At 46.9% G+C, this 24,720-nt stretch overlaps 1 protein-coding gene across 17 annotated transcripts in view; it reads left to right on the top strand.

The window, feature by feature from the left end:
- Window positions 1-22,214, top strand: part of TANC2 (tetratricopeptide repeat, ankyrin repeat and coiled-coil containing 2) — a gene marked incomplete at its 3' end in the record, with an annotated part of 357,840 nt that extends 335,626 nt beyond the window's left edge. For 9 of the 17 annotated variants that reach the window (XM_082373745.1, XM_082373742.1, XM_082373757.1 and 6 more), the window contains 9 exons: window positions 417-550; window positions 1,481-1,604; window positions 5,307-5,482; window positions 5,778-5,910; window positions 6,456-6,485; window positions 7,307-7,398; window positions 9,304-9,450; window positions 11,896-11,996; window positions 13,580-22,214. In XM_082373745.1, coding sequence (XP_082229871.1) covers window positions 417-550; window positions 1,481-1,604; window positions 5,307-5,482; window positions 5,778-5,910; window positions 6,456-6,485; window positions 7,307-7,398; window positions 9,304-9,450; window positions 11,896-11,996; window positions 13,580-15,536 — 2,894 coding nt within the window. Of the gene's footprint in view, window positions 1-416; window positions 551-1,480; window positions 1,605-5,306; window positions 5,483-5,777; window positions 5,911-6,455; window positions 6,486-7,306; window positions 7,399-9,303; window positions 9,451-11,895; window positions 12,001-13,579 lie in introns of those variants that run through there. The other 8 variants (XM_082373746.1, XM_082373754.1, XM_082373755.1 and 5 more) reach the window with 5 other exon arrangements.
- Between the last annotated feature and the right edge of the window lie 2,506 nt (window positions 22,215-24,720).

The raw sequence follows: 24,720 nt of genomic DNA, 5'->3' as shown, positions 1-24,720 counted from the left end.
GGAGTAGAAATTGGCCAGAGGTGGTTCCTAGCTAACTCTAAAAGACCTTAGTCTGCAAAGACCCTTCTCTCTGCATTCTTACCCATGCACATACCAGTAAAAGGTTTGTAGCTGGGACGAGGTACCAAAAAAGAGAGGGATTAAAAGCAGAGAAGACAGTCTGGGTAGGAAACATGAAACCAAGTAAGTTTGGTCAAAGGTGATTTTTTCAATAAAATTATTATAATTGTCTCCATATATGTAAGCCCTTTTATTTTTCTTTGAAAATTTCCTTCATGGCAAAAGTAGCCAAAATCATCATTCTTGGAGGTAAAGTAGCAATCGCAATCATCAAACACAGGTATGCTGCCCTGCTTACCCTAGAGGGCTGGAGAAGGCAAGACCCCCTGTCCTCACTCTGTGCTCTCTGCCCTTAGCCCTGACAGCTGCAGCCGGAAGGGGCAAACTGGAGGTGTGTCGTCTGCTCCTGGAACAGGGGGCAGCAGTGGCCCAGCCAAACCGCCGAGGGGCAGTGCCCTTATTCAGCACCGTTCGCCAAGGCCACTGGCAGGTAAGCAGGTAGCTACTTCCAGTGCCCCAGGCAGGGGTGAGTGCTGGGTGGGAACTTCTGAAGCAGAGAGCAAAAAAATCACAAAATTTGGGTTATCCAGCAGTCACTGGGTTTGAAGACTTGGGCCTCTGTTATTAATATTCTGGTTAATTGAGAATATGTCAGAAAATTAACATTCATACCTTCTATACGATACAGATCATTCCTGATGATCTGTATCGTATAGAAGGACTAGCTACTTTTGGCCTGGTCGTGCAGTGATCTCCTTCTCACACTTCACAACATCCTCAGGGTCTCTGGAAGGTTCAGACCTCAACAGATCCCTGCTAACCACTTACAGCAGGTGTGTCTCAGACTTGCAAAAAGAAAATGTGGTATATGTAAATTCTAGTTATGCGATCTTTCCAGATGTTTGGATTCTGGATAAACGCTAATTTATATATTTAGGATGGAAAAAAAAGTATATTGGTTATAATCTTTGAAAATGTTTAAGTAGGAAATAAGTCCTAGGAGCCAAACAGTGCTAAAGAGTTATCAGAGGCTGTATTTTGTATTTACTGTATTCTGTTCAGTTGTAAATATTCACTGCAGGCAGGTTTGCAACCCCTGGAGGCCAGTAAAATGGCACTGACATAGGTGTTGGCGCTTCCATCATGGGGTTGTTTAGTCTACATCTTGGCCTTTGTTACCTTGAATTCTTTTTTACTGAGTGGCTGAGTCGGACATTTAGAGTTGAGTTCTTCTCATTTGGCTGTCCCTGAGAGAGTCAGAGATGGAACCCCATGGTACTAGACCACGCAGGGGGTTCTTGCAGTGGGAAGTTTCTTTAGAGGTGACTGCGGGGAGTTCTCACAGTGTGGGGGAGGGCGTGCGTGTGTCTGCTCAGCAGCGCTTCCTGCCTGATTGGTCCCTGCTTCTCTGCACCTGCAGATTGTTGATCTTTTACTCACCCATGGAGCTGATGTCAACATGGCGGACAAGCAGGGCCGTACTCCCCTGATGATGGCGGCTTCCGAAGGCCACCTGGGAACTGTGGACTTTCTCCTTGCTCAAGGTCAGTCCTACGATGCCAGAGCTTGATGATCAGTGCCCATAACAACCCAAGGAACTCATGATTTCCAGGGATGGATTCCAAGAGGAGTTGAGAATGGATATTCTTAAGCCAGTTGGTTAGAAAATGAAAGTCCGTCTCCTCTCTTCTCATATACAGTGGGACCCTTCTAATTCTGACGTTCTCTGTTTCTTTATGGCTTGAGGGGTTTTTGGTATCCTAATCAAATTTACATAATCTAAGCTCTTTAATCTCCCAACTTTGATTTTTTTTAATGTACACTCAATAAATGTTCATCTTCCAGGGATCGTATTTTGACTTTATCAATTCTTTTGTAAGCCTGCACAACTAATATTTTTCTTGTATCCTAAGGAGGCAAATGGAAGTTGAAATGATTGTTGACCATGGGACCCTATTTGAGGAATCAGGGTATTATTACCCTCCTATTGTAATAAATTCCTTTTGACATTTACCAACATTCACATATTCCTGGTGAATGGGAAATAAATTAAAGGAGACTGTGGTCACACTATCCAAAGCATTCCCTTCCATGGCTCTGACCTCAGTCATCTATACAGAACAGTAGTGAGTGACAGGGGAACCTCTGTAGTAGAAAAGCTCCAGTCACTGGTGACTCTGCAGTACCATCTAGTGGAGCTTGAGCATTTGCATCAAGCAGGAGGTGGTGTGACTGTGGCCAGCTTTTACTCCATTCCAGCAAGCCTCCCCTATGAGTAAACGGGATCTTTTCATCTATAATTAATATCCACAAGTGCACACACTTCAAGAAAAACAAGCTCCTGCAAATCATGCCCAGGCTGGAGCAGCTGAAGGGTAGTTGATTTAGGAAGAAGACAAGGTTTCTTCTTCTAAGATTTCAAACTACAACTCAGTCAGAGACTTACTGGATCTTTAGCTCTCTCCTGCAAAGATTTGTTTCCACAACCTTCGACTCACAAAACTGGGTCAGAATCAGAGAACTGTTTTCCCCGTGTACAGAGTGGTTCTTGCTTCCCCAACACAAGCCACCAAACAAACCAGATTTCATGGTATCTATCCTTCTGCTAAGAGGGGGCTGGAGGAGCAAGGGAGATATGCCTAGCTTCTCAGGATAAAACATGGCAGGAGTAAATGTCCCAGAACAACCTGAGCCTACTGGAAAAGGCAGGACCCCTTTACCACAGATAAGCTGTAGATGACTGCACACAGTCTGCCGTGAGCCCGTAGAAGCTCATCAGACACAGATCCCAGAGATTTGTTCCCTTTACGCTGCAGGCATTCTGGTCTCCGGTCTTCGTACTGTTTCATTCTTTCACACTTAAATCAGAGACTTTCTCTCAATCAACAAATCCTACCCAAGTTTATTTAGCCTACGTTATCCGCAAAACACTATACTAGGAACTGAGTGATTTTTTAAAATAAATACACTACAATCCATGTCTTCAAAGGGTCTGTAATCTGGCAAGGAGGGGATAAAACAAAGATAAGGAACTACCTTAAAAAGCAGAGAATCCTAAGTACTCTGATGATAAAGGTATTTGAGTTAGAACAGAACAGACTTTGAAATTTGAATGGGAAAAATGTTCTATATTCAGGGAGAGGACATAATGTAAATGAAAGGTCGGAGAGGAGAAACAGTACACAACAGGTTTGGGGAAATATGCAAGTTGTCCAGTGACATACATGAGGACTGCTGGGAAATAAAATTGGAAATGTATGTGGAAAGAAATTGAAAAGGAGCAGATTAAAAGAGTTTGGACTTATCTGAAGGCAGTAGGGAGCCTTTCAAAGATTTTAAAAAAGGGAATCAGTGCCAGAGTTGCGCTTTAAAAAAAAAAAAATCACTTTGGCAGTGGTGTGAATAGTAGAGTTGATGAAGGGATTATAGTGGACCTGGGGGTCAATTAGGAAGCCATTGTCATCGAGTAGATGAGAGGTAATGCCGAATCCAGGTGCAGTAGCTGTTAGGATAGAACAGGAGGGCCACGTGCAAAAAAGATTTTGGATATAAGGGTTGATTACATGCAGGACGTAAGGATAGATGAGTTGACGATAACTCCAAAGTTCTAAAATGGATGTTTGGGAGAACTTTGATTCTGTTAACTGCCAGGAGAAGAAAAGAGAGAAGAGGAAGACTTCAAATTGAATCTTCGGAGGAAATTGAATACATGGGTTTTTTTCATATGCATCTCCTTTTAATTTCTTAAATTCCAGCTTCCCTTATCTTTGTAAAATCAATTTATCTGTAACATACATCCAGAACCTTCTTATCCTGCTTTTTCCATCCCTGAAGACTCTGTCCAGGAAATTTATAGATGTTGCATCTGAGAAAACTCCTTAGATTCTGTCCCATATTCAGACTCATTCCATGTTAGAGTCAGTGTTTTAGGTGCAAACTACACTGTTGTGAAAAGATAACCCAGTACATGGATGTCTCTCCTCAGGGTTAGAAGTATCGTACTTTCCAACCCTTCATCCTGTTACGGGAAGCCCCAAAGTCTGGTTGTCTGACCTCTAGGGATACAGAGGTGATAGGCCACATAACTGCTGAGTAGCCCCAGAGCCTGGCTGTGGCAGGTCCTGAGCTTGATCTGACATCTGAATCCTGTCCAGCTGAGGAGGCAGCCTGGAAAATGAACTGTGTGTGCAGTAAGTTGATCTCTGATTTAGTTAGTGAGTATGTCATGCCAACTGTGTGGAAAGAGTCATCTTAGGTACTCTTCAAAACTAGCAAGGGAACAACGGGCTCTTTGCCATCCAAGAGCTTACAGTCTAGGCTGAGAACCAAACGTGTATTGAATTTTAGACTAATTACAAAACAGTACGTCAAGTGTGCTTGCTCCTCACAGGTGAGAATAGAAATGTTGAAGGGAAGAAGATGCAGAATATAAAATAGGCTAAAAGAGTGGGGATGGGGTTGTTGAAGGCTGACGAGTTTAATTAAACTCCTGATTTCCTTCCTGCCCTGGGCTCAGTCTCTTCCGATGAGTCCGTTTCCCTCCCATTCTAAGGAAGGAGAAGGTGACCTGGTACTATCGTCAATGATAAACATGTTCTGAGCTCCTTATTTTATGAGAACCTCTCAAGGAGTTTATACTATTAGAAATCGAAGATTTTTGCCGAGTTCAGAAAACATGCACTGAGAATTTATTACATATAAGTGGGATACATTAAAAAAAAAAGATTAATAACAGAATAAGGTGACATATGTCAAGCAGGTTCAAGATGAGGTAACAGTGAATGGGAGAAGCATTTTGGAGACAGGGAGGTTTGAGATGGTTCCTAGAGAACAGGTAGAAGTGAGGTAAGTCATGGGGAGAAAAAAGGTTTCCACACATGGGAGCAACGTAACCAGAAGTGAGGATACAGGAGTACTTGTGGGAGATTCTAGGGGTGGTGAGCACATCCATTTTGGCCAAAGTTGAGGATTCTCACAGAGGAGTAATGAAACTTAAGGATAGACAGTAAGCTTGGGGAGAGATTATGCACAACCCAGGATAGGCTGCCCTGTCAAAGAACTGGACTCTTGTATTGACAGCTTGTGGGAGCAATTTTGTTAACAGTTTTATCAAAAGACAACTCACATGCCAGAAACATAAGCTGTGCTTTGGCCGAGTGTACACCTTGAATACCAGCTTTCCCTCCTGCTGTGAACTTTCACGTTTCTCATGTTTCCTCAGCCCTGTGTTATGCCTGCTCTTGTAGGTGCCTCCATCGCGCTAATGGACAAAGAAGGATTGACAGCCCTCAGCTGGGCTTGTTTGAAGGGTCATCTCTCGGTAGTACGTTCTCTGGTGGATAATGGAGCTGCCACAGACCATGCTGACAAGAATGGCCGCACCCCACTGGATCTGGCGGCTTTCTACGGTGATGCTGAGGTGGTGAGTGCCTTTAACCAAGCCTCAGGGTGGTAAGAATAGGGAAGGTCCTCTATCCACAGTGTCATCTGGGGTTGATGATTCCTGACATAAAGTTCTCAGATCTATACTTGCTGGAGGGCAGGAACATTCACAACACCGTTAAAGACCAGGAACAGAGGTCTGGCCTGGAATACCATGGCGTCCAGCCTGGTTCAAACCAGCAGTTGAATAAAGGGCAGGCAGCAGCCAGAGCCCTGAGTGGAGCAGTGTGAGCCGTTACACCTGGGTTAACTGCGCTGCTTCATCTGTGTCCTAGGTCCAGTTCCTGGTGGATCACGGGGCCATGATCGAGCACGTTGACTACAGCGGAATGCGCCCTTTGGATAGGGCAGTGGGGTGCCGGAACACTTCTGTTGTTGTCACTCTTCTGAAGAAAGGAGCCAAGATAGGTAGGAGAAAGGAAGAGGGTGCTGGCCATCTGTGCCCAGGGGCCAGACTGGTCCGGTGGTCTGGCTGCCCCGGGTGTGTGGCGTGAGTGTGTATAGTTTCCCCTCTGCCCTGGCCCAGTTATTGTCCGAGTGAACAGAAAGACTCTTGGCCCAGAGAAAGCACCATCTGAGCCGTGGTCTACACTACCCTGTGTCCAAAATCACACGGCTATCTGCCGTGCCGCGAGTAGCCTCAGCCAGGAGGCTGCTCTGACCTTAAGCGCATCTCGGCGCTGATGCCTTGGTAGCAGCCCCGCCCTGTGAGCATCCTGGATCCCTGCACTGCCACAGCCTTCGCTTTCCCTTGCTCTGTATGTGCTTTGGCCTCTCAAGTCCCTGCGGCTGCTGTCCCATCCATCCCTCAGACCTGTAGACAAGGGTTGGCTGATATGCTGGCTTTTTTGCTGCCTGCCTCTCACTGCTGCTTTTTCCTTCTTTTTTTTTTTTCACCTTCATCCATTTTTTTTTCCTCTCCTACAACTTTTTGTTTTCTCCTTTCTTTGAAGGTTGTCAGACGTTACCGAGTCGCCCACGAGGTATATTTCACCGCTGTCAGCATCAGGCGTGGTCTGATGGCTTGGTCAGCTTTGCCTTCTCCTCTTTGATTTAGCCTGCATGAGTTCCCTACACCTCTAATCTTTTAATTTACTTCACCTTAAAAGAAGATTTTTTTTAATGACTGTTGTAGAGAATAACTTGAACTTTTGATAACTAACCCTGAAAAGCTTAGTTGGTAAATAATTCAGGCATCCGTAAACTAATCGAGTTAACCTTTTCTTTCTCTTTGTGGGTAAAGTGGTCCTCAGTCATGTTGGCTTGTTTCACATTGGAACCGTGCTCCTGGTTCAGCATGAATCCCAGGAGTCCTATTCAGTACTTACAAATTAAGGGAGCCTTTAGAGTCTTTCATGGTTTCCCTTCTGCAAAGAACGTATTTAAAAATTGAGACTGAACAGCTGGGGGTTTTGAGTCCCAGATTCTGAAATAAATTACCCTTTATGGATTTTTAAAATCTTACGGTGACATTTAATGTAAACCCTTTCTCCCAATTTCCTTATTTAAAATAACCCCAAACTAAGCCATCGCCTGCCCAGATACAACACGCAGGCTTTGCTGCCCTCCAATGGTGCAAACTCAGACAGTGCAAACATTCTTATTTTAAGGTGAATACAAATCCAACGCAGCTTCTTGGCAGGGGGAGTTAGTAAGATGCTCCCAGTTCTAAAAGATGAGGCCGTTGTTGTGGAGCAAGTTGTTCTCTCAGCAGAAATTCCCCAGGGGTGTTTTTTTCACCCAGCTTCCTACCACCCTTACATTGTATGAGTTTTTTACCCATCATGCATCCTGTACACTACAGGTCCAGCCACGTGGGCGATGGCCACCTCCAAACCAGACATCATGATCATCCTGCTGAGCAAGCTGATGGAAGAGGGGGACATGTTTTATAAGGTGAGGGGAGGAAGGAACCGTGTCCTCCAGAAAGCCGCTGACTGTTCTCTACTTGTAGAATCTCCCAAAGTCTCGGCAGGTCTCACCCTTGGTTCTAGAGGCAGTGCCGTCCCTCAGTGGTGGGCTCATAAGCTGAGGATCCCAGGTCTTTGCTTTCTCAACAAGAGAGCAAGAGTAGCCTGCACATGCCTGCAGCTGATGAACCTAAAGACCTAGTTTTACCTGGTCACTAATAGGCAGATACATAGATTCTACATGGCATCTGTTCATTGGAGCCTGGAAACCATGGGACAAGTAAAAGAAGAGTTACATAGTGCAGATATTTCTAGTCTGTGGGAAAGAGGCATCAATCTTAGCTTTTATATTTAATATATATGTAGATTTAAAAATCTGTAGTAATAATAGCTTATCAGCATCCCTGAGGAAGAAAAGGAAACCAAGACAAATAGCAGTTATAAGATTTACTTGAAGTCATTCACTGAATGACAACAAAAAAGGTATGAAGTCTTCTTGTACTCACAGTTCAAGCTGAAGGCTCCATACCCTAACACACCAAACTCCCATGGGCTGCAGGAAGTCCCGTAAGAACGTTCCATGTCAGAGTTATCTCATTGTGTTAAGATTAGCTGAATCTTCTTCTCCTAAAGTAAATACAAATCCAGCCCAGCTTTTGGCAGCGGGTGTCACTGAGACATGCCCAGGCCCAAAGATGAGGAAATGATTATGATGCACGTTACTTCCGCCCTGTGTAAGGAGTATACAGAGCTCCTGGGAGTAGAGTTGTATTTCCCGAAGACCCTTTGAGTGAGAGTTATTGTAATCTAGGACTCTTAGGCTTCTAGGAAACTTGAGTTCTGACTCAACCATGATTCTACATGACTTCAAAGAAGGGCCTCTCTAGGTGTCATGTTTATGGACTTGAGAATGGCATTGCTGTCAAGAATCTCAGCCCTGTTTATAACGTAACTTCTGGCATCCTAAGACAAGGAGTCCTACCTCCTAAACAGGCAGAGCTACTCCTGCTCCTACCCAGAATTCTGCCTTGGAAGACTCCCAAGTCTGTCCTCAGTGAAAGGGTCTAAAGAGAAAATAAAAGATCAGGATCCCTGGTTGGAGTTGCAGCTATACAGAAGGAATGGAGTGGATAAAGTTCAGCTAACAGAGTGTGAGATGCCTCCTGCCTCATTCTGGGCTCAGCTTATAGATTTTCAGATGCAAAATGTAAGAAAAGTTCAAGGCCCCTGTGACCAGGTCCCTAGGTGGGTCATAGATTTACCTCATCTTGGAAAATCCCTCTGACATAGTCAGATGGAATCACAAATTCTGAATTTCACTTCTCTACCACCACCCTACCCCATGCCTTTTCGAAAAACAGGGGAAGACTCTTTGATATTCTTTTATGCCATGAGATTAGGGGAGCAACAGCTAGACTGCTTTAGCTCCCACATCCCTTGTGAGGAAGAGAATGGCCTCTTGTAGAGGACTGGCAAGGTGGAACAAAAAGAATTTCCAGATAAGACAAATGTAACGAAGTAGTAATAACTTTGGAGTGATTGGGACTGGGAAATGCTATGTGTCCTAGGGAGATCAGGTCGAGAAAAAGCTCCTTTGAAATGAACAAGGTCAGTTCCTTGGGAGTCCAGGTGGGAAGCTGGGGTCCCAGGCCTTTCATACGCCCAGACTTTGTTTCTCTGGCTTGTATCTTGGGAATCCCCTTCGTCACCCCTCGCCTGCCAGGTGAGCTTCCAGTAGAAAAGACTGGACTCTTCTGCTCTCACCGTCAGGGCTGGTGTCGGGAGGGCCAACCCTTCGTAGTAACTGCGGAGAGAGGAAGGGAATGGGAGCAACCTTCCTCAGCTGCTCAGCAGACCAACTGTGTGTTTTGCTATCTTGTGCTCCCGCTAGAAAGGGAAAGTAAAGGAAGCTGCCCAGCGTTACCAGTACGCTCTGAAGAAATTCCCTAGAGAAGGGTTTGGTGAGGACTTGAAAACCTTCCGGGAGCTAAAAGTGTCTCTCCTCCTCAACCTCTCTCGATGTCGCAGGAAAATGAACGTAAGTCCCTCTCATCCCAGCTCCTTTCTGCAGTCCTGGAAGTTGACGGTCCATGTCATGCACTGGCTTTTACCAGGCCCCTGAAATCCTTGTCTGCCCCATTTGGAACTTGGTTGTCCTTCACAGAGCACTGACATTTGCAATTTGAAAGAAATCAAGTCTAAGTACAATCTGTACCTCAAACTATAAAAAAGTTAATCCTGTGGGCACTTTGTAGCTTTCTGAATTTTCCTAATTCCTGCTGAAAGTGACTGGAATACCATCATCATCCTGCCCTGCCCCCAAGTCAGTTTTCTGGTCTTTGGGAAAATGTGAGAGCAGTGGTCGCTGGAATTCCAGCTGCAGTGAGATACAAATTTTAGTCATTCCCTTCCTTACTGATAGACCCCCTAGTCATTTAAGGAAGGGCTGGAAAGAGGGCCCAGGACCATGAACTTCAAGGTTTAATTTCTAAGGCTAATCTTCAGCTTTTCACTTCTTTCTTCGTTCTTTTATTCTAACATGACATGTCCCTTCTTGTCACAGAGGGAGTCTTAGAACTCCTCCTGGTCCTTTATTATCCCCTAAATAGTCCTTGGTCCTTCTTGCCTGCCTTGCAGATACAGCCTCTGATGCCCTCAGGCACTGCTCCCTTGACCTGCAGACACTCCTGGGCCAAGAACCCTCTCTCAGATCCTGGGAATAGCCAGGATCATGTCAGGAATCTCTGACATCCACTAGCCTGAGGTCTCATGGTTCCTCAGGAGATAAAAATAATCCAAGCCAAACAGGAATGTTTGAATAAAGGGATAGAGAACTCAGGTGTACAGAAGTGAGCTTTCAGCCTCAGTAGCAAGAGATCTGCTATCGGTTCTGGAAAAGTGACCTTTATATCATCCATCTTTAGATGGCAATGAAAAGAGCGCCCTGATAAATAGACTTGGGTATCTCAGAGGGCACAGTGATGCCCTAAGAGGCAGAGTTTTCCCAGGTGCTGAGGAGAGTGGGGATGTGGGAGGAGTTCTCGGGGAAAGGCAGTGAGGTTCTTATGTGAAACAGAAGAAACAGCACCAAGGGTCTCCTCCAGCTCCAGTTAGTGAGACTTAGACAAAGCTCCGAAGCTGCTGCCAAGCTGCTGGCTGCCTTTTTGCCTCACAAATAGTCTGCTTCTTAAAAATACTCTATAATCTTCCCAGAAATAATGATTGTCCCGAAAGAAAAAATTAAGGGGAAAGGTTGAAACAGTAGAGCTGGAAGCCGATGCTATAAAATAGAACACTTCCTCTCTAGCTCCACGTTGGATCAGAAACAGTTAATCACCTCCCAGGACCACCTGAAGTCTGTCGTCCTATGTAGAAAGTTGCCCATTAATTTTTTTTCTTTTTTTTTTTTTCCAACTTTACCTCCACCCCAGGGCCTTTGTTCTGCCTTGGGACTCACAAGTTTAACCAGAGGCTACTGTGCTGTACTATGGCTTTGATAGTAAAAGAGGAGAAAACCTTCCCCTTTAGTTTAGTATGTAAGGGTGTCTTGAAGACTATGCCTTCGTTCCCCTGGTTCCTGTTCCCAGGGCTTCTCAGAATGAGGACAGATGGGACTGTGTTCCTCCAGGAAGCCTCAGTGATTAAGAGATGAGGTGACAGCACAGGTCCCAGTGACAGCCAGTCTTCTCTCTTGTTTTATTATTATTATTTAAATTTTAAATGTTTCCTAAGTAAGGAACAAGTTTAGAGAAGGAGCAGGCCAGAGAAGCCTCTATGAAACAGAATGGAAACTACCCTTCATTGAGCATCTCCTGTGTGCCAGGGACTGTGTATGGGGCTTTCAAATGCTTTATTGCTCTTAATCCTACCTGGGAAGTCCGTATGGATAAGCAAACACACAACACACCCTGAGGGCTTACAAAGCAGAGCAGAGAATTGAACGCAAGCCTGTCTGACATTCCTCCTCCATCGAGTCTCCATAGCCAGTCATTTCTTTTTTACACAAATCCCATCTTCCTGGACTTATTTCTCATCCCTTTATAAAGCCAAGGAATAGTGGGTGCGGCAGGAAGGTGGGGGGTAGGATAAGGGTACACATGAGGCGTCGACATGTGTGTTTGCCTCACACATGCGTGTGCAACAAGAGTTCGGGTTTCCAACTTCAGGAGCTTCAGTGGGTTGACATTTGGCTTCTGGACCAGAAAGAACTATGTTGCAAAAGGCAGAAAGAGGACAAATTAAAAATATTTTCATACTTTCGGGCAGATGAATTCCTGTGAGCCATTGCAGGGCCACACAGGGCAAAAGGCAGAAGGAACTTTCAGTCTGGGCCACGTGGCTAGAGCCATGCCAGGCATGTCAAGAATCCCAGGTGTTCCGTCCATAAATGTCAAAGAAATGTACATATAATCTGTTTTATTCCCAAGCTGTCTATTTTTCATATCTCTTCAATGACTCATTTGCACACCTATTGTAATGACAGGATTTTGGAATGGCGGAGGAATTTGCTACTAAGGCCCTGGAGCTGAAACCGAAATCTTATGAAGCTTACTATGCAAGAGCAAGGGCAAAACGCAGCAGCAGGTGAGGAGAGAGAGAGAGAGGGTGAGAAGCAAGAGCTCTCTTTTCTGAAAATCTGGCCGAGGCAACGTAGACCATCCTGGGGCGTATCGGACAGACCCATATGTCTGTCCCTGAGGACTCGCAGGACCAAGCTTTGGGGATGGCTCCCATCACACAGAACGCATCATACAGCTGGCAACTCTTTGGGGCTGTGGAGATGTAGAGCATTTTACTTTGGGAGAAAACTGCCTTTTCATTGTTGGAGAATGGCACCTTCTTCCAAGAAGCCTCTGCCATATCTCAGTCGCTTTTTAACCCCCAAAGCAGATAGCGTAGAGACACTGGTGGCTTAAGAAGAGGTCACTTGAGCAAAATATCCTCCCAGCCCTTTTAGAGGGGAAAGTAGGATGGGTCATATATCACGGGCTCCTCTTTCTTTTCTTACAGGCGTTTGGGAGATTCCCTGGATCATTTAGTCTTCCTCCTGGGGCTCTCCTCCAGTCTGGTGGCATCAAGCCTCCTTCTCACATACCCACCCCTCCCAGCACCACACCACACACGCATGGAGACAGGAGGTCCTGCTGCCGGGACTGAGGGGGCCCAAGAGAAACCCCATCTCTTATGCCCCATCTGCTATGGTTTGGCCAGTGGGCAGGAAAGGCTCCAGAAAGATCTAGAAACTGCCATCAGTGATCTTTAGATAACTTGTCACTGTCCTTAATGCCTCCTGCCCGGCGCCCTGCCCTTCTCCCCAACTCTGCCTGTAAAAGAACTGCTTCAGGTTCACAGCTATGACCAGGGGGCATGTGGTCCTGAAAATCAAACCCAGCTTAAGTCTAGTGATGACGGTGGCAGTGATCTTAGTCTTAATTAGCTGGGGCAACAGAGTTCTTACAGAAGCTTGACTGTCAAATTCTCTTTCCCCTTGGATTATTCCTTCCCCACAAGGCCAATTGCCCCTTTTCTGGGCAAGGTTAATAGAGAGGATGGGAGTATCTCTGACTGTCTGTGTCCTTATTTGTAGATTAGAATCTGAGTTTTCTAGTCAGCAAGCCTAATACCTGCCCAGCTTTGATGTAGCAGAATGGAGGAGCCGCAGTGTTGTGGGGCGAGGGGTAGAAAGGGCAGAGGACGGCGTTCTTGCCTAGGATGGAACAGGCCTGAAAATTGGAGCTAAAATATAAAGAAAAAATTCTGCTGGATCAGCAAGATTTTAAATATTGTAGTTACTGTTTTGTTCCTAAGCTAATTGACAGTGCCCCTGTAAATGACAACCCCACCCAACCCTCCTACTACCTGGTGTGCATTTGGACACTGAGAGAAACTTCCTGAAGGGCCTGTCTGGACTGACAAAATGGGGACATTTCTCCACTGATGCCAGAGAGGCCAGAGGGAAGATGGAGGCTGAACTGGCTAGGGAATCATTCTGGACTCTTCTGGAATGACAGCCTACCTATTTCCTTCCTTACAAATCAGACGAAACCAAAGCCCCCCAGATGCCCCCAGACGCTAACAGTTCTCTGAAACAGTGACCATGTTCTCAGCTCTTGGTGGTTCCTATTGATTCAGAATAACTCCAGTTCCTGTGTTTACATTTTGTCAAGCAGACAGTTTGCAGCAGCCTTAGAGGACCTGAACGAGGCCATCAAGCTGTGTCCAAACAACCGTGAGATCCAGAGACTCCTGCTGAGAGTGGAGGAAGAGTGCCGACAGATGCAGCAACAGCCGCCGGCGGCACAGCAGCAGCCTCAGCAGCAGTTACCGGAAGAAGCAGAACCCGAACCCCAGCATGAAGATATCTACTCCGTGCAGGACATACTCGAGGAGGAGTTCTTGGAACAGGATGTTGAGAATGTGTCCATCGGCCTCCAGACGGAGGCTCGGCCCAGCCAGGGGCTCCCGATAATCCAGAGCCCGCCCTCCTCCCCGGCCCACCGCGACTCGGCCTGCATCTCCAGCTCGCCTCTCGGCTCCCACCAGGGTTTTGACTTCCGGCCCAGCAGCTCTGTGGGCTCTCCCACTAGGCAGGGTTACCAGTCCGCCTCACCTGCCCTTTCTCCAACTCACCAGAACTCGCATTACAGGCCCAGCCCCCCGCATACTTCCCCCGCTCATCAGGGAGGGTCTTACCGCTTCAGCCCCCCTCCTGTGGGAGGGCAGGGCAAGGAGTACCCGAGCCCGCCCCCGTCCCCTCTCCGCAGAGGCCCTCAGTATCGGGCCAGCCCTCCAGCGGAAAGCGTGAGCGTCTACAGAGCCCAGTCAGGCTCGCCCGTGCGCTATCAGCAAGAAACAAGTGTGAGTCAGCTTCCTGGCAGACCGAAATCTCCATTATCCAAGATGGCCCAGCGGCCCTACCAGATGCCCCAGCTTCCTGTGGCAGTGCCCCAGCAAGGGCTCAGGCTCCAGCCGGCCAAAGCCCAGATCGTGAGAAGCAACCAGCCCAGCTCAGCAGTTCATTCGAGCACCGTCATCTCCACAGGGGCCTATGGCCAAGTGGCCCATTCGATGGCTGCTAAATACCAGTCTTCACAAGGAGACATAGGAGTAAGTCAGAGCCGGTTGGTTTATCAGGGGTCCATCGGGGGGATTGTAGGGGACGGGAGACCCGTGCAGCATGTGCAGGCCAGCCTGAGTGCAGGCGCCATCTGTCAGCACGGAGGGTTGACCAAAGAAGAGCTTCCCCAGCGACCTTCCTCCGCCTATCGAGGTGGCGTGAGATACAGCCAGACACCACAGATTGGGCGTAGCCAGTCCGCATCCTATTACCCAGTCTGTCACTCAAAACTAGATCTGGAGCGTTCCTCCAGCCAACTAGGTTCCCCCGATGTGTCACATTTAATCAGAAGACCTATTAGTGTCAACCCTAATGAAATCAAACCCCACCCACCAACTCCCAGGCCATTGCTGCACTCCCAAAGCGTAGGCCTTCGTTTCTCTCCATCTAGCAATAGTATCTCATCCGCCTCCAACCTAACTCCTACCTTCCGGCCATCTTCCTCGATTCAACAAATGGAGATCCCACTGAAACCGGCATACGACAGGTCATGTGACGAGCTATCGCCAGTGTCTCCCACTCAGGGAGGTTACCCCAGTGAGCCCACCCGATCCAGGACCACACCATTCATGGGGATCATAGATAAAACGGCCCGGACTCAACAGTACCCCCACCTTCACCAGCAGAATCGGACCTGGGCAGTGTCATCAGTGGATACCGTTCTCAGTCCTACGTCTCCAGGCAACCTGCCTCAGCCTGAGTCCTTCAGCCCACCGTCATCCATCAGCAACATTGCCTTTTATAACAAAACCAACAATGCACAGAACGGCCATTTGCTGGAGGACGATTACTACAGCCCCCATGGGATGCTGGCTAACGGGTCCCGCGGAGACCTGCTGGAGAGAGTTAGCCAGGCCTCCTCGTACCCCGACGTGAAGGTGGCTCGGACCCTCCCTGTGGCTCAGGCGTACCAGGACAACCTGCACAGGCAGCTGTCCCGGGACCCTCGACATGGGCAGACGTCCCCTATCAAACCAAAGAGACCATTTGTGGAGTCTAATGTTTAAAAGACGTGTGTTGGAGCGAGACCCCTATGTGTTCACTGCACATTTTCAGGCTTGGTTTCCACATTCGAGGTAGTTCTCTGGCTTAATTTCTCATGTAGTTTCCGCGTGGTGTTCAGAGGTGGCAGCCCACATGCCGAAATCCTTTGCATGCAGCCGACTGGGAAGCTGGCCTCCGGGGAGCCGGGACTTGGGTTTCTTTTGTCTGTACCCTAGCCACACGCTCTCTCCCTCTCTTCAGATGCCAACGAGGAGATTGTTGTGCCGTGTGCTTTAACCCAGGGAGATCAGACACGCTGGTCAGCTTTTTCCAGGAGACAATCGCTTTCACTGATGTTCTTGTTGTGTAAAATGTCTTTCTCCTTTTTTACAAAAATAAGATGTTCTTGTTCGTTTTCTTCTAGGAACTTTAGAAAGAGTGTGATGCCCCTTTGCCTTTGCATTCTTATCCAGTGTTATCCAAATAGCAGCCCCAGTGCATTCTTGTGCCATGGTCTCCTCCCCTGGACCGCCAGCTCCCTGCAGCCACCAGGTCTAGAATGTTCATTTAGATTATTGCTGGTCTTCCTATGGGGGTAAAGGATCAAGGAGAAAGAGAAGAAATAAGAAAGCACCAATACAGTTATTTGAAATGTCACTACATGGATTTCCCAAGAGGCGTTTTAGGAACATTCAGAAAACAACCAGCCCTTTAAATATTTCAGTCAGCCGAGGAAACTGGATGAGAATCATGCATATTTTTAAATAATTCACTGAGTTATTCTTTACGTTTTCAGCCAAATTAACCATTAAAAGCTACCAATTTTCCATGGGTGGGGGAGAGAATAAATACATAGAGAGAGACTGTTCTGGATTCTCAGTGGAAGGCTGTAGAAAATCTGTCTTGGAGAAATCTACTTTCTGGGTTCTGATACGTCACTGAGCATCGTATTCCACAAAAAGCATACTCTTCCCGGAGGTTGACTGGTGTATAATCCTGTTAAGTTGGATCTTTGCCTAGAGCCAGATTTTGTTCTACTGGCCCTCTTTTTTTTTTTTTTTTAAACCCAGATGGTATAGTGAAGAATTGGGTTTTGGGGAAGGAAGTTGAATTCTCTGGGGACGGTAAGACTTATTCCCAGAGCTTGCACCCAGGGCCATTGCATTCCATGGCAAATGTTGTCTAACTCCATTTCAAGATCTATTGTTTCATTATCTATTATTACAGGAACTGTTTACTCTTTTCTTTTTCTAGGTAGGAGTGTTTGGGGATTGACATTTAAAAACCAGGCACAGCAAAGTGTTTCAGGGTGAAGAAAGACCCCTTTCAGCCCTGGGTAGGAGCACATAAGGTAGACAGCAAGTCTTCTGATCCAGTCACCCTCCAGACATCTCCTGTGTCTGGTGGTCCTTTGCTAACCGGTCCTTTGAGTGACTGAGGCCAGCATGAGATGGACGGCAAGAACACTGAAATCAAAGCCTTAGCACAGGCCTGGTAGCGACTGCACATCAGCTCTTAAAATTAACAAACTAAACAACTAAAACTAAACAAAAGAGAATTCGGTCACTGTTACCAGGAATCATTCTGCTCTTGTTAGTAAAGGGCTACAGGAAGGGAGGCTTCCTGAATAAACATCCAGATGTGACCAGACCTGTTTGTAATCGTAAGTGTCCTCTGAAAGAATCGTTAAGACATGGGGAGCATGAAGCTGAAATCAGAAACACTTCTTTGCTAACTTAGATTCTGCCAAATAGATGAACCCCTCCACCCCCAAGCCTGGAACAGGCCAGGATGTGTGTCCTGTGCTAGAAGTAAACAGCAAGGCTAACTCAAGACCCAGCCTCTGTCCACTCTCTCTGATGCTGAAGGACTATCTCCCACTCAGCCAGCCCAGAGTGGACGTCAGTGTCTCTTCTCTCTCTGTCTCTCATCAAGAAGGTGAAATGTACAGCTATAGCGTCAGCCTACAGCCAGGAGCCCAGCAGCCTCTCAGCTTTTTTTGTCCAGGTCTCAGCCCTGTTGGGCTCTTTGCATCTTACCCTTTTTAACTACTACTCACTGAGGAGCTGCTGCCACATTTTGAAAACTTCTCAGTGTTTATTAGAAAAGTGCCCCCTGTTTATTTGGAACACCACACGTACCACCTGCACCCACCTGAGTGGGTGAGCAGGTTCTACGGTTTTACAAATAACACCACTGATGCCACTTCTCCCGAACGTGTATCTTAGAATTTTCTAGGACGGACAGATTTAGGGTCCATGCCTTACTGGACAAAACACCTAAACTGTCAACAGTCACGATGCAATTCTTTTTTAGCCATTGTAAGAGGGAGTGAATATCACTACTGGGCGCCGGTTGTTTTTGTCTAAAAATTGCCAACTGGACCTTATTGGAGCAGGAGACAAAGTCTTTCCTTGTAAGCAGACTGCCTGTGCCCTGTTTTGCTACTTCACTGCCACGGGATGATCTCAGTGCTGTACCTTAGAGATGCCTCCTCCCCGAGCAGCACTTGCTGAGTCAATGTCTGGCTTCAGATGGGGGGAAATTTTTCACATGAAACCGGTAAGTTCCACTCACCCGATTCACATCACCCTGAAATGGAGACAGTGGTGACAGACTTTAGCTTACAGGTTTCTCACCAAATCCTACCTTCCGTTCACCCAGAATTCTTGCACTAATGGGTTTCCATCACATCATGTCTTTAAATGGGTGCACTTTATTGTTTGAATTTGTAACTCTGATAAATACTGGATATTTAAGTGTGAGTAATGTCTTCATTAGAAAATAGCAAAACCGCCCTTTTAGTGTATTTTTCAAGGGAAAAAAAAAGAAAGAAAGCAAGCAGTGGATCACAACATTTATAGCACAAGAAATAACTGTTGTATATAAGCATCAAAAAGATTAAGAGTTTTTAAATACAAAAAAATATTTGCAGTGATTTTAAAGTGCTTTTCCAGCAATTTTCTTAGGGACTCCTGAGACATGGTTACTTTATTTACTGGATCAGTAAGGCACACAATTAACAATTAAAAATTAATGTTTATTTACAAAGTAAAGGGAAAACCTGTGTAACATGAGAATTTGGCATGGACAAAATGGAGACCATTTTGTATCTGCTGTTGTATCTTGTCCGGGTTGCAGACGTGCGCTATTAAAAGTCCCAAGTTAATAGAGCACAAACCCTTCTTGTTCCTCTCCCATTTGCCCTTCTTTCTAGATGTGTTTAACTTAAACTTGAAGGCTCAGGAAAATTCCACTAATTAGAATCATGTACAGTACCCCAGGTCGTTGTCCAGAGATACAGGTTTGCTAATTGAGGTAAGCCTGGACTGTTGTAAACAGAACAGCTTAGAGAAAGGTATTCTCGGTCCTTATATTGTATAGTAGTTTATGAACCCCCTCTCTAAATATTGGTATTTTTATATTCCAGAGATGTACCCAACAGAAAAATTAATCAGTATCTAATTTAATATCCATAAGTATTTTCCTTAGATTTTAGTCATAGACAGTGGGTTTTTGTGGATGTCACCTTGCTTCACCGTACTTTACCACTAGGTGTCACTGTGGCTCTGCACCAGGCTTGTCTGGTAGCAAAGAATGGCAGCATCTCCGGAGGAGCGACATCCAGGCCAACAGACAGGCCCGTAGGCTCAAGAGGGTTCGAGAAGGAGGGAACAAAGGCCTGGAAAGGGGTCGTCACACACCTGTGCCAGATGTGGCGAGATAAGCTCTTTGAACACTACCTGCTTTGGACCTTCAGCCAGGCAGAGGCTGGGGGAAGGCTGACCAGAGCCCCCTTTCTCTGGTGGGTGAATGGGTGCGCAGAAGACCTGTCCTCTCAGTTCCTCTCGGCCTCCAGCTTTTATAACTCCAGGGGTGTCACGGTTGGGTGGTTTGATTCACAGATAGTTATTTTTCTCCTGCGGAATTGCCTTGGACAAAACCAATTGCTGAATCTTTGCCACAGAATGGAACGGGCTCCCCCAGGAGGCAGGATGTACCCACCCCATCCCAGCCTCGCCCGCCCCGCCTGTCTACCCGGGGCTGCCCCCTTCTCAAGAAGCTACCCTGCAGAGGCAGGCTGCTGCTGCCCCGCGCCAGGCCCGTGCCGCCCAGTTGTGTGTGCACTGGGGGGGGGGGGGGGGGGGTGGCTTTCTCTCCTTCTCTCCTAGGAATTCCAGACTGACCGTCTACCATGACAACAGTGAACAAAGGGCTTAGGGGTAGGAGCTACCTACAAAGACGTGTCATGGAAACCTTCACCATGCAATGCCTTGAACTCAGCTCTGGCTGCTCCCAAGAAAAGGTGGCCTCCTGGGGGCCTGGACACAAGCACAATGGGGCTGGTGGAGCCACTGTGCAGAGCTACTTGAATAATCACTGGGTCTTCATCAACTTTTATAACACAGACCACTCAAGGGCTGAAGTGTTGGTAACCTGCATTTCGGTGTCCAATGCCTCACAGCAGCTGAACCACCCTGAGATGCTTGTGGCCAGCTGATGGCCACAGTCAGAGCTTTGAAAGACAGTACCAAATGAACGCATAATTGGACACCAAAAATCAAGTGTTACTTTCATGTTTCCTCACCCGTATCCTCTCATTTCTTCCTGCTGACTCTGTGATATCTCCACTAAGCTGACCTGTCAGGTTTTAGCTGGATGCATATATAGGTGCAGGCCGGCGTCGCGCTCGTTTTTTCCACCTAGTCTGTGGAAAGGAAGGAGCTTAGCGGGCTGTGTTGTAGCACTTGCTGGCTGGATTTTTCTCTTGCCTAATCACTAACCAGAACACCTGGTTAGGGGGACTCAACTCAATCCCTCTGGTCCCCAGGACCAGACAGAGAGTTAATTCTGGAAAATTCAGTACTTGAATGTACCTGCCTTATTGTGAACCAACTTACTGGAAAAAAAGTTAGAAATGCTGGCTCCAGATCTCTACTTCATTCACAGGTTATTTTGGAAGTTCTGTAAGTTACACTTCCTGTTCTGGTTTGGTGTTTTTGGTTTGTTTTTGTTTCTGTTTTTTTTTCCTCTTTGGCTGATTCCTGCTGAGTGGGGCCAGTTCCTCGTCAGGCTCAGGGCAGGTGCCATTCTCAGGCATGGCCTCCTTTCCATCCAGCATAGCATCTTTGTCTCTGTTCTGTCTCCTCCAAATCCAAGATGATTTTAATTAGTACAGACATGTACAGTCTACAATTAAAGAGTGATTTGTACTAATATGATTTTGATTCTTCCTCCTCTTTGCTGTCCTTTCAAGACACTTGCTGGAAAAAGCTTTAATGCACTTAGTTTTCCTTTAGGTTTTCTATAACTCAGATGTAAAGGACTTTCTCTGTACAGTATATTATCCAATGCATGTTTGTTCTCTATCCTGATATATTGAACACCACACAGTTGTGAACTCGTGCAGTGGGGATGTCCCACACCCAACAGAGGCATCTAGGCCCCTGTGTATAAGGAAAGACGTTTTCCTTTGCTGTACTTGCTTGAGCAGTTTTATTGTCTGTACATGTGAGCTGTGTGAGATAGATGTGAAAAGTTAAATGAATGCAGTTTCCTGCCCATGTATACAGATCGCCATCTGTACAATGAACTGTATGTATGAAAGCAAATGTACTTATTTATAAATGGGTAACACTTGGAAAAACATGGCGTTGTGGTGCACTCCTTTCATTACAGTACCTCTCAGGGGAGCTGACTTGCACTCAGCGTCACTGAGGCCTGCGGTGTGAGGAAGCCTCCCCCAGGAACAGCTGGCAGAGGCCAAATTCCTAACGATTTGGCTGGTCTCTTAAGGGATATTTATATTTAGAGTCACCCCTTCAGGCTCTGGTTCATCAGAGAAGTTACTGAGCACCTCTCTCGGGAGCTGGACACTGCGGTGGGCACGCAAGAACCATGTGCAAGACAGTCCTGAGGGCCCATCAGCCAAGGCCCACTGCATTCATTGACAAAGGGAGGCTTTTTCTTCCGTGGAAGAGTCTTTCTCCAGCCATGCCAAGGGAGCACTGAGTTCCTCTCCTTTGATTTTAATAGCTGAGGCTACACCCCAATCCAGCTACCGTACCAAAATCCAAGGCTGCCAGTTAGAACTGTTAGGTTTAGAGACTGCAGGTCCGAGGCGGGGGGACAGCACCAGCTATAGTTCCCAAGGCTAACTTGGTTAAAGTTGGAAGCCCACTGCTTCCAGTGACTTTATTTTTTCTTCAGAAATCTGGCCGGAATTTCCAGTCCTCGCCATGTAGAGAGCTAGGCAGCTGCCCTGTGAACGGAGAGGTTGCAGATTTTCTGAAACTGGCTGGAGCCTCCATACCCTTCGTTAAGGACGGAGTCCTGTGGTCTTTCCTGCCTGGCTTCGACCTGTCTACTTCAGGCACAAGCAAGGAAGGAGACCGCCTCCTCTAGACGCCAGACTTTGTTGAACAAACATCCCTGCTGTGTAAGTACATCCATTTCCCCCAAAGCACCAAAGCTGGGGAAGCAGGAAAACTCCAGGCATGCAGTCATCCCAGCCTGGACGCCACAACTGCCTTTAAAGAGGAGAGGACTCTGGAAGGAACTACCTGCTCAGTCTGAAAAGCATTCCTGGGCTGTTCCAGTTATTTCATTAAAAGTTAAAAATGGAGAAGTGGTTGAAAGAAAAACAGGTGTTTTTTTTTTTGGTTTGGTTTGGTTTTTAATAAATTTATTTTATTTTTGGCTGCATTGGGTCTTTGTTGCTGTGTGCGGGCTTTCTCTAGTTGTGGTGAGCTGGGGCTACTCTTCGTTGCAGTGCTTAGTCTTCTCATCGCAGTGGCTTCTCTTGTCGCGGAGCACAGGCTCTAGGCGTGCGGGCTTCAGTAGTCGTGGCACGCGGGCTCAGTAGTTGTGGCTCACAGGTTCTAGAGCACAGGTTCAGTAGTTGTGGCGCACAGGCTTAGTTGCTCCGTGGCATGTGGGATCTTCCCGGACCAGGGCTCGAACCCGTGTCCCCTGCATTGGCAGGCGGATTCTTAACCACTGTGCCACCAGGGAAGCCCAGGAAAACAGTTTTTTAAGAATTCCTGAGGCACTGAATGATTCCTAAAAAGCTAATTCTTTTTTTTTTTTTTTTAATAAATTTATTTATTTTTGGCTGCGTTGGGTCTTCATTGCTGCGCAGGCTTTCTCTAGTTGTGGCAAGCAGAGGCTACTCATCGTTGCGGTGTGCAGGCTTCTCATTGCGGTGCCTTCTCGTTGCGGAGCACGGGCTCTAGGCGTGCGGGCTTCAGTAGTTGTGGCTCACGGGCTCTAGAGCGCAGGCTCAGTAGTTGTGGCGCACGGGCTTAGTTGCTCCGCGGCATGTGGGGTCTTCCCGGACCAGGACTCGAACCCGTGTCCCTTGCATTGGTAGGCAAATTCTTAAGCACTGCGCCACCAGGGAAGTCCCAGAAAGCTAATTCTTAAAAGCTGTTTGCCCTGAACCTAACTAAAGAGCCACTCAGAGCAGCAGGAAACAGTGCACTCAGCACATTCTGGTAGGTCTTCCCCTAGTCGTTTTCATTCCCGGGTAGGTGCCCTTCAGTTGCTCTTTATAGCTCGACACACCGCTGTGCACACATGCACGTGGGCAGTCAGACTCCCCTTCCACAGGCCAAGGCTGAGGGGGGAACATAGCATCGTCTTCTTTCACCTTTAAAAATGGAAGCTGGAGGAGCTTGAAGAAACTTGGAGACTGAGTCTTCCCATTGCCAGGAATAAGGACATCATGTCTGGAAGGCCCTATGATAAAAAGGGCCTCATAGAAGAGACAGCACTGAGTCCATTGTAAAGGGCCATTCTCCTGAGATACCCCTTATGTCCCAGACACTGTGATGGGGACTTCCCACGTGTTCTCTAATGTATTCCTCATCCAATTTCTGACAGACGTTGCCGTCTCCAAAACACAAATGAGGAAGCAGATCCTGAGAGTTTAGGTTGCTCAAGGTCATGGAGTCAAAGGTGGGACTCTGAATCAGATCTGCCCAGCAAGCATTTTCCCTGTACCATGCTGCCTGCCCCCTTCCTGAGAAGGGGTAATCCAAGACAAGCAAGCAATCTGGATGACCCCGGAAGCAGCACAGGCAGTGGTCCAGAAGGAAGCTTAGAGAATGCTACTTTGTGCTCCTTTAGAGAAACAACTCTGTGCCATGGGCAAGAGGCATAACTCTGGGACCTCTCAAGGTTCCAAACCCAGTGAGAAGGTGAGTTGGTTAAGGAGTAGCCCCCTGGAGGGAGAGGCAGCATCTGGGATCATTTGAATATTCAAACACAAAGAGACCCTTAAGATTCAGAGGCTAGCACAAAAGCTGCAAGAGAGATGGCACCCTCACAGGGTCAGGATGCCTCTGCCCCCGCGCGGAGAGCCAGCCCTGACCCTGACCGAGAGATCACCTTATGACATGTACCAGGCCGTGCTTTGCAGGCTTTTAAAGCAAATGAAGGTCCACATAGAAGGCTGGATTCAGGAGAAAGACTCTATAGATGCATCAAGCAAAGACCTCTCAAGCTCTGGCTGAGACACGCCAGAAACCAGATTCAATACAGAAAATAAAGTAAGTGCTAGGAAGTAAGAATCCATGGTCCCTTTCAATAGTGAGCCCTCTTAGTAAGTTTTTCAGCTGTCAAGTGACAGTGCTTTTGAGGAGCACACGGTAGATCCCGGTGGGATCTGAGTCACACCCAGGTTTACTGTAAACACATCTGCCTGAGCCTCAGGAATTGATCTAAAGTGGAACCTCAGCTTGTTCTCAAAGCTTTGCTCCTCTTCTTAAGGAATGAAGAGACATTTTTAAAAGGAAAAAGGTTAATTGAATACTGGGGAAAATTCTTGCCAAGGCCCTTGTCAGGCTCTTACGGCTCCACCCTCCAGGCCACTCTGGGTTGAGAAGAGAATTTCTCTAACCGTGTGGAAGAGCCTCCCTCACTGGGTCCAGAGTCAGGACAGCCACTGGGCTGTTTCAGAGCCTGTGTCATCATAAATATCATTAATCACTTTACCTTCTGTGCCCAGCCTGGGGATATGCAAATTCTTTCAACCCTAGTAGACTAACTTCATGCATCTTCTAAAAGCACTGGCTCCTTTTATTGCCACAGTAAATGAAGATAACAGGCAAGAGACCTGCTGTAGACATTTATTGAATCATCTGTTGTACCAACACTACATTGTACTTCATAGAAGATTGGCCACAGGCAAAATAAAATAAACCA

Source organism: Balaenoptera borealis (assembly GCF_965194805.1).
Source record: "Balaenoptera borealis genome assembly, chromosome: 20".
Lineage (NCBI taxonomy): Eukaryota > Metazoa > Chordata > Mammalia > Artiodactyla > Balaenopteridae > Balaenoptera > Balaenoptera borealis.
This window is presented reverse-complemented; position numbering and strand designations above follow the sequence as displayed.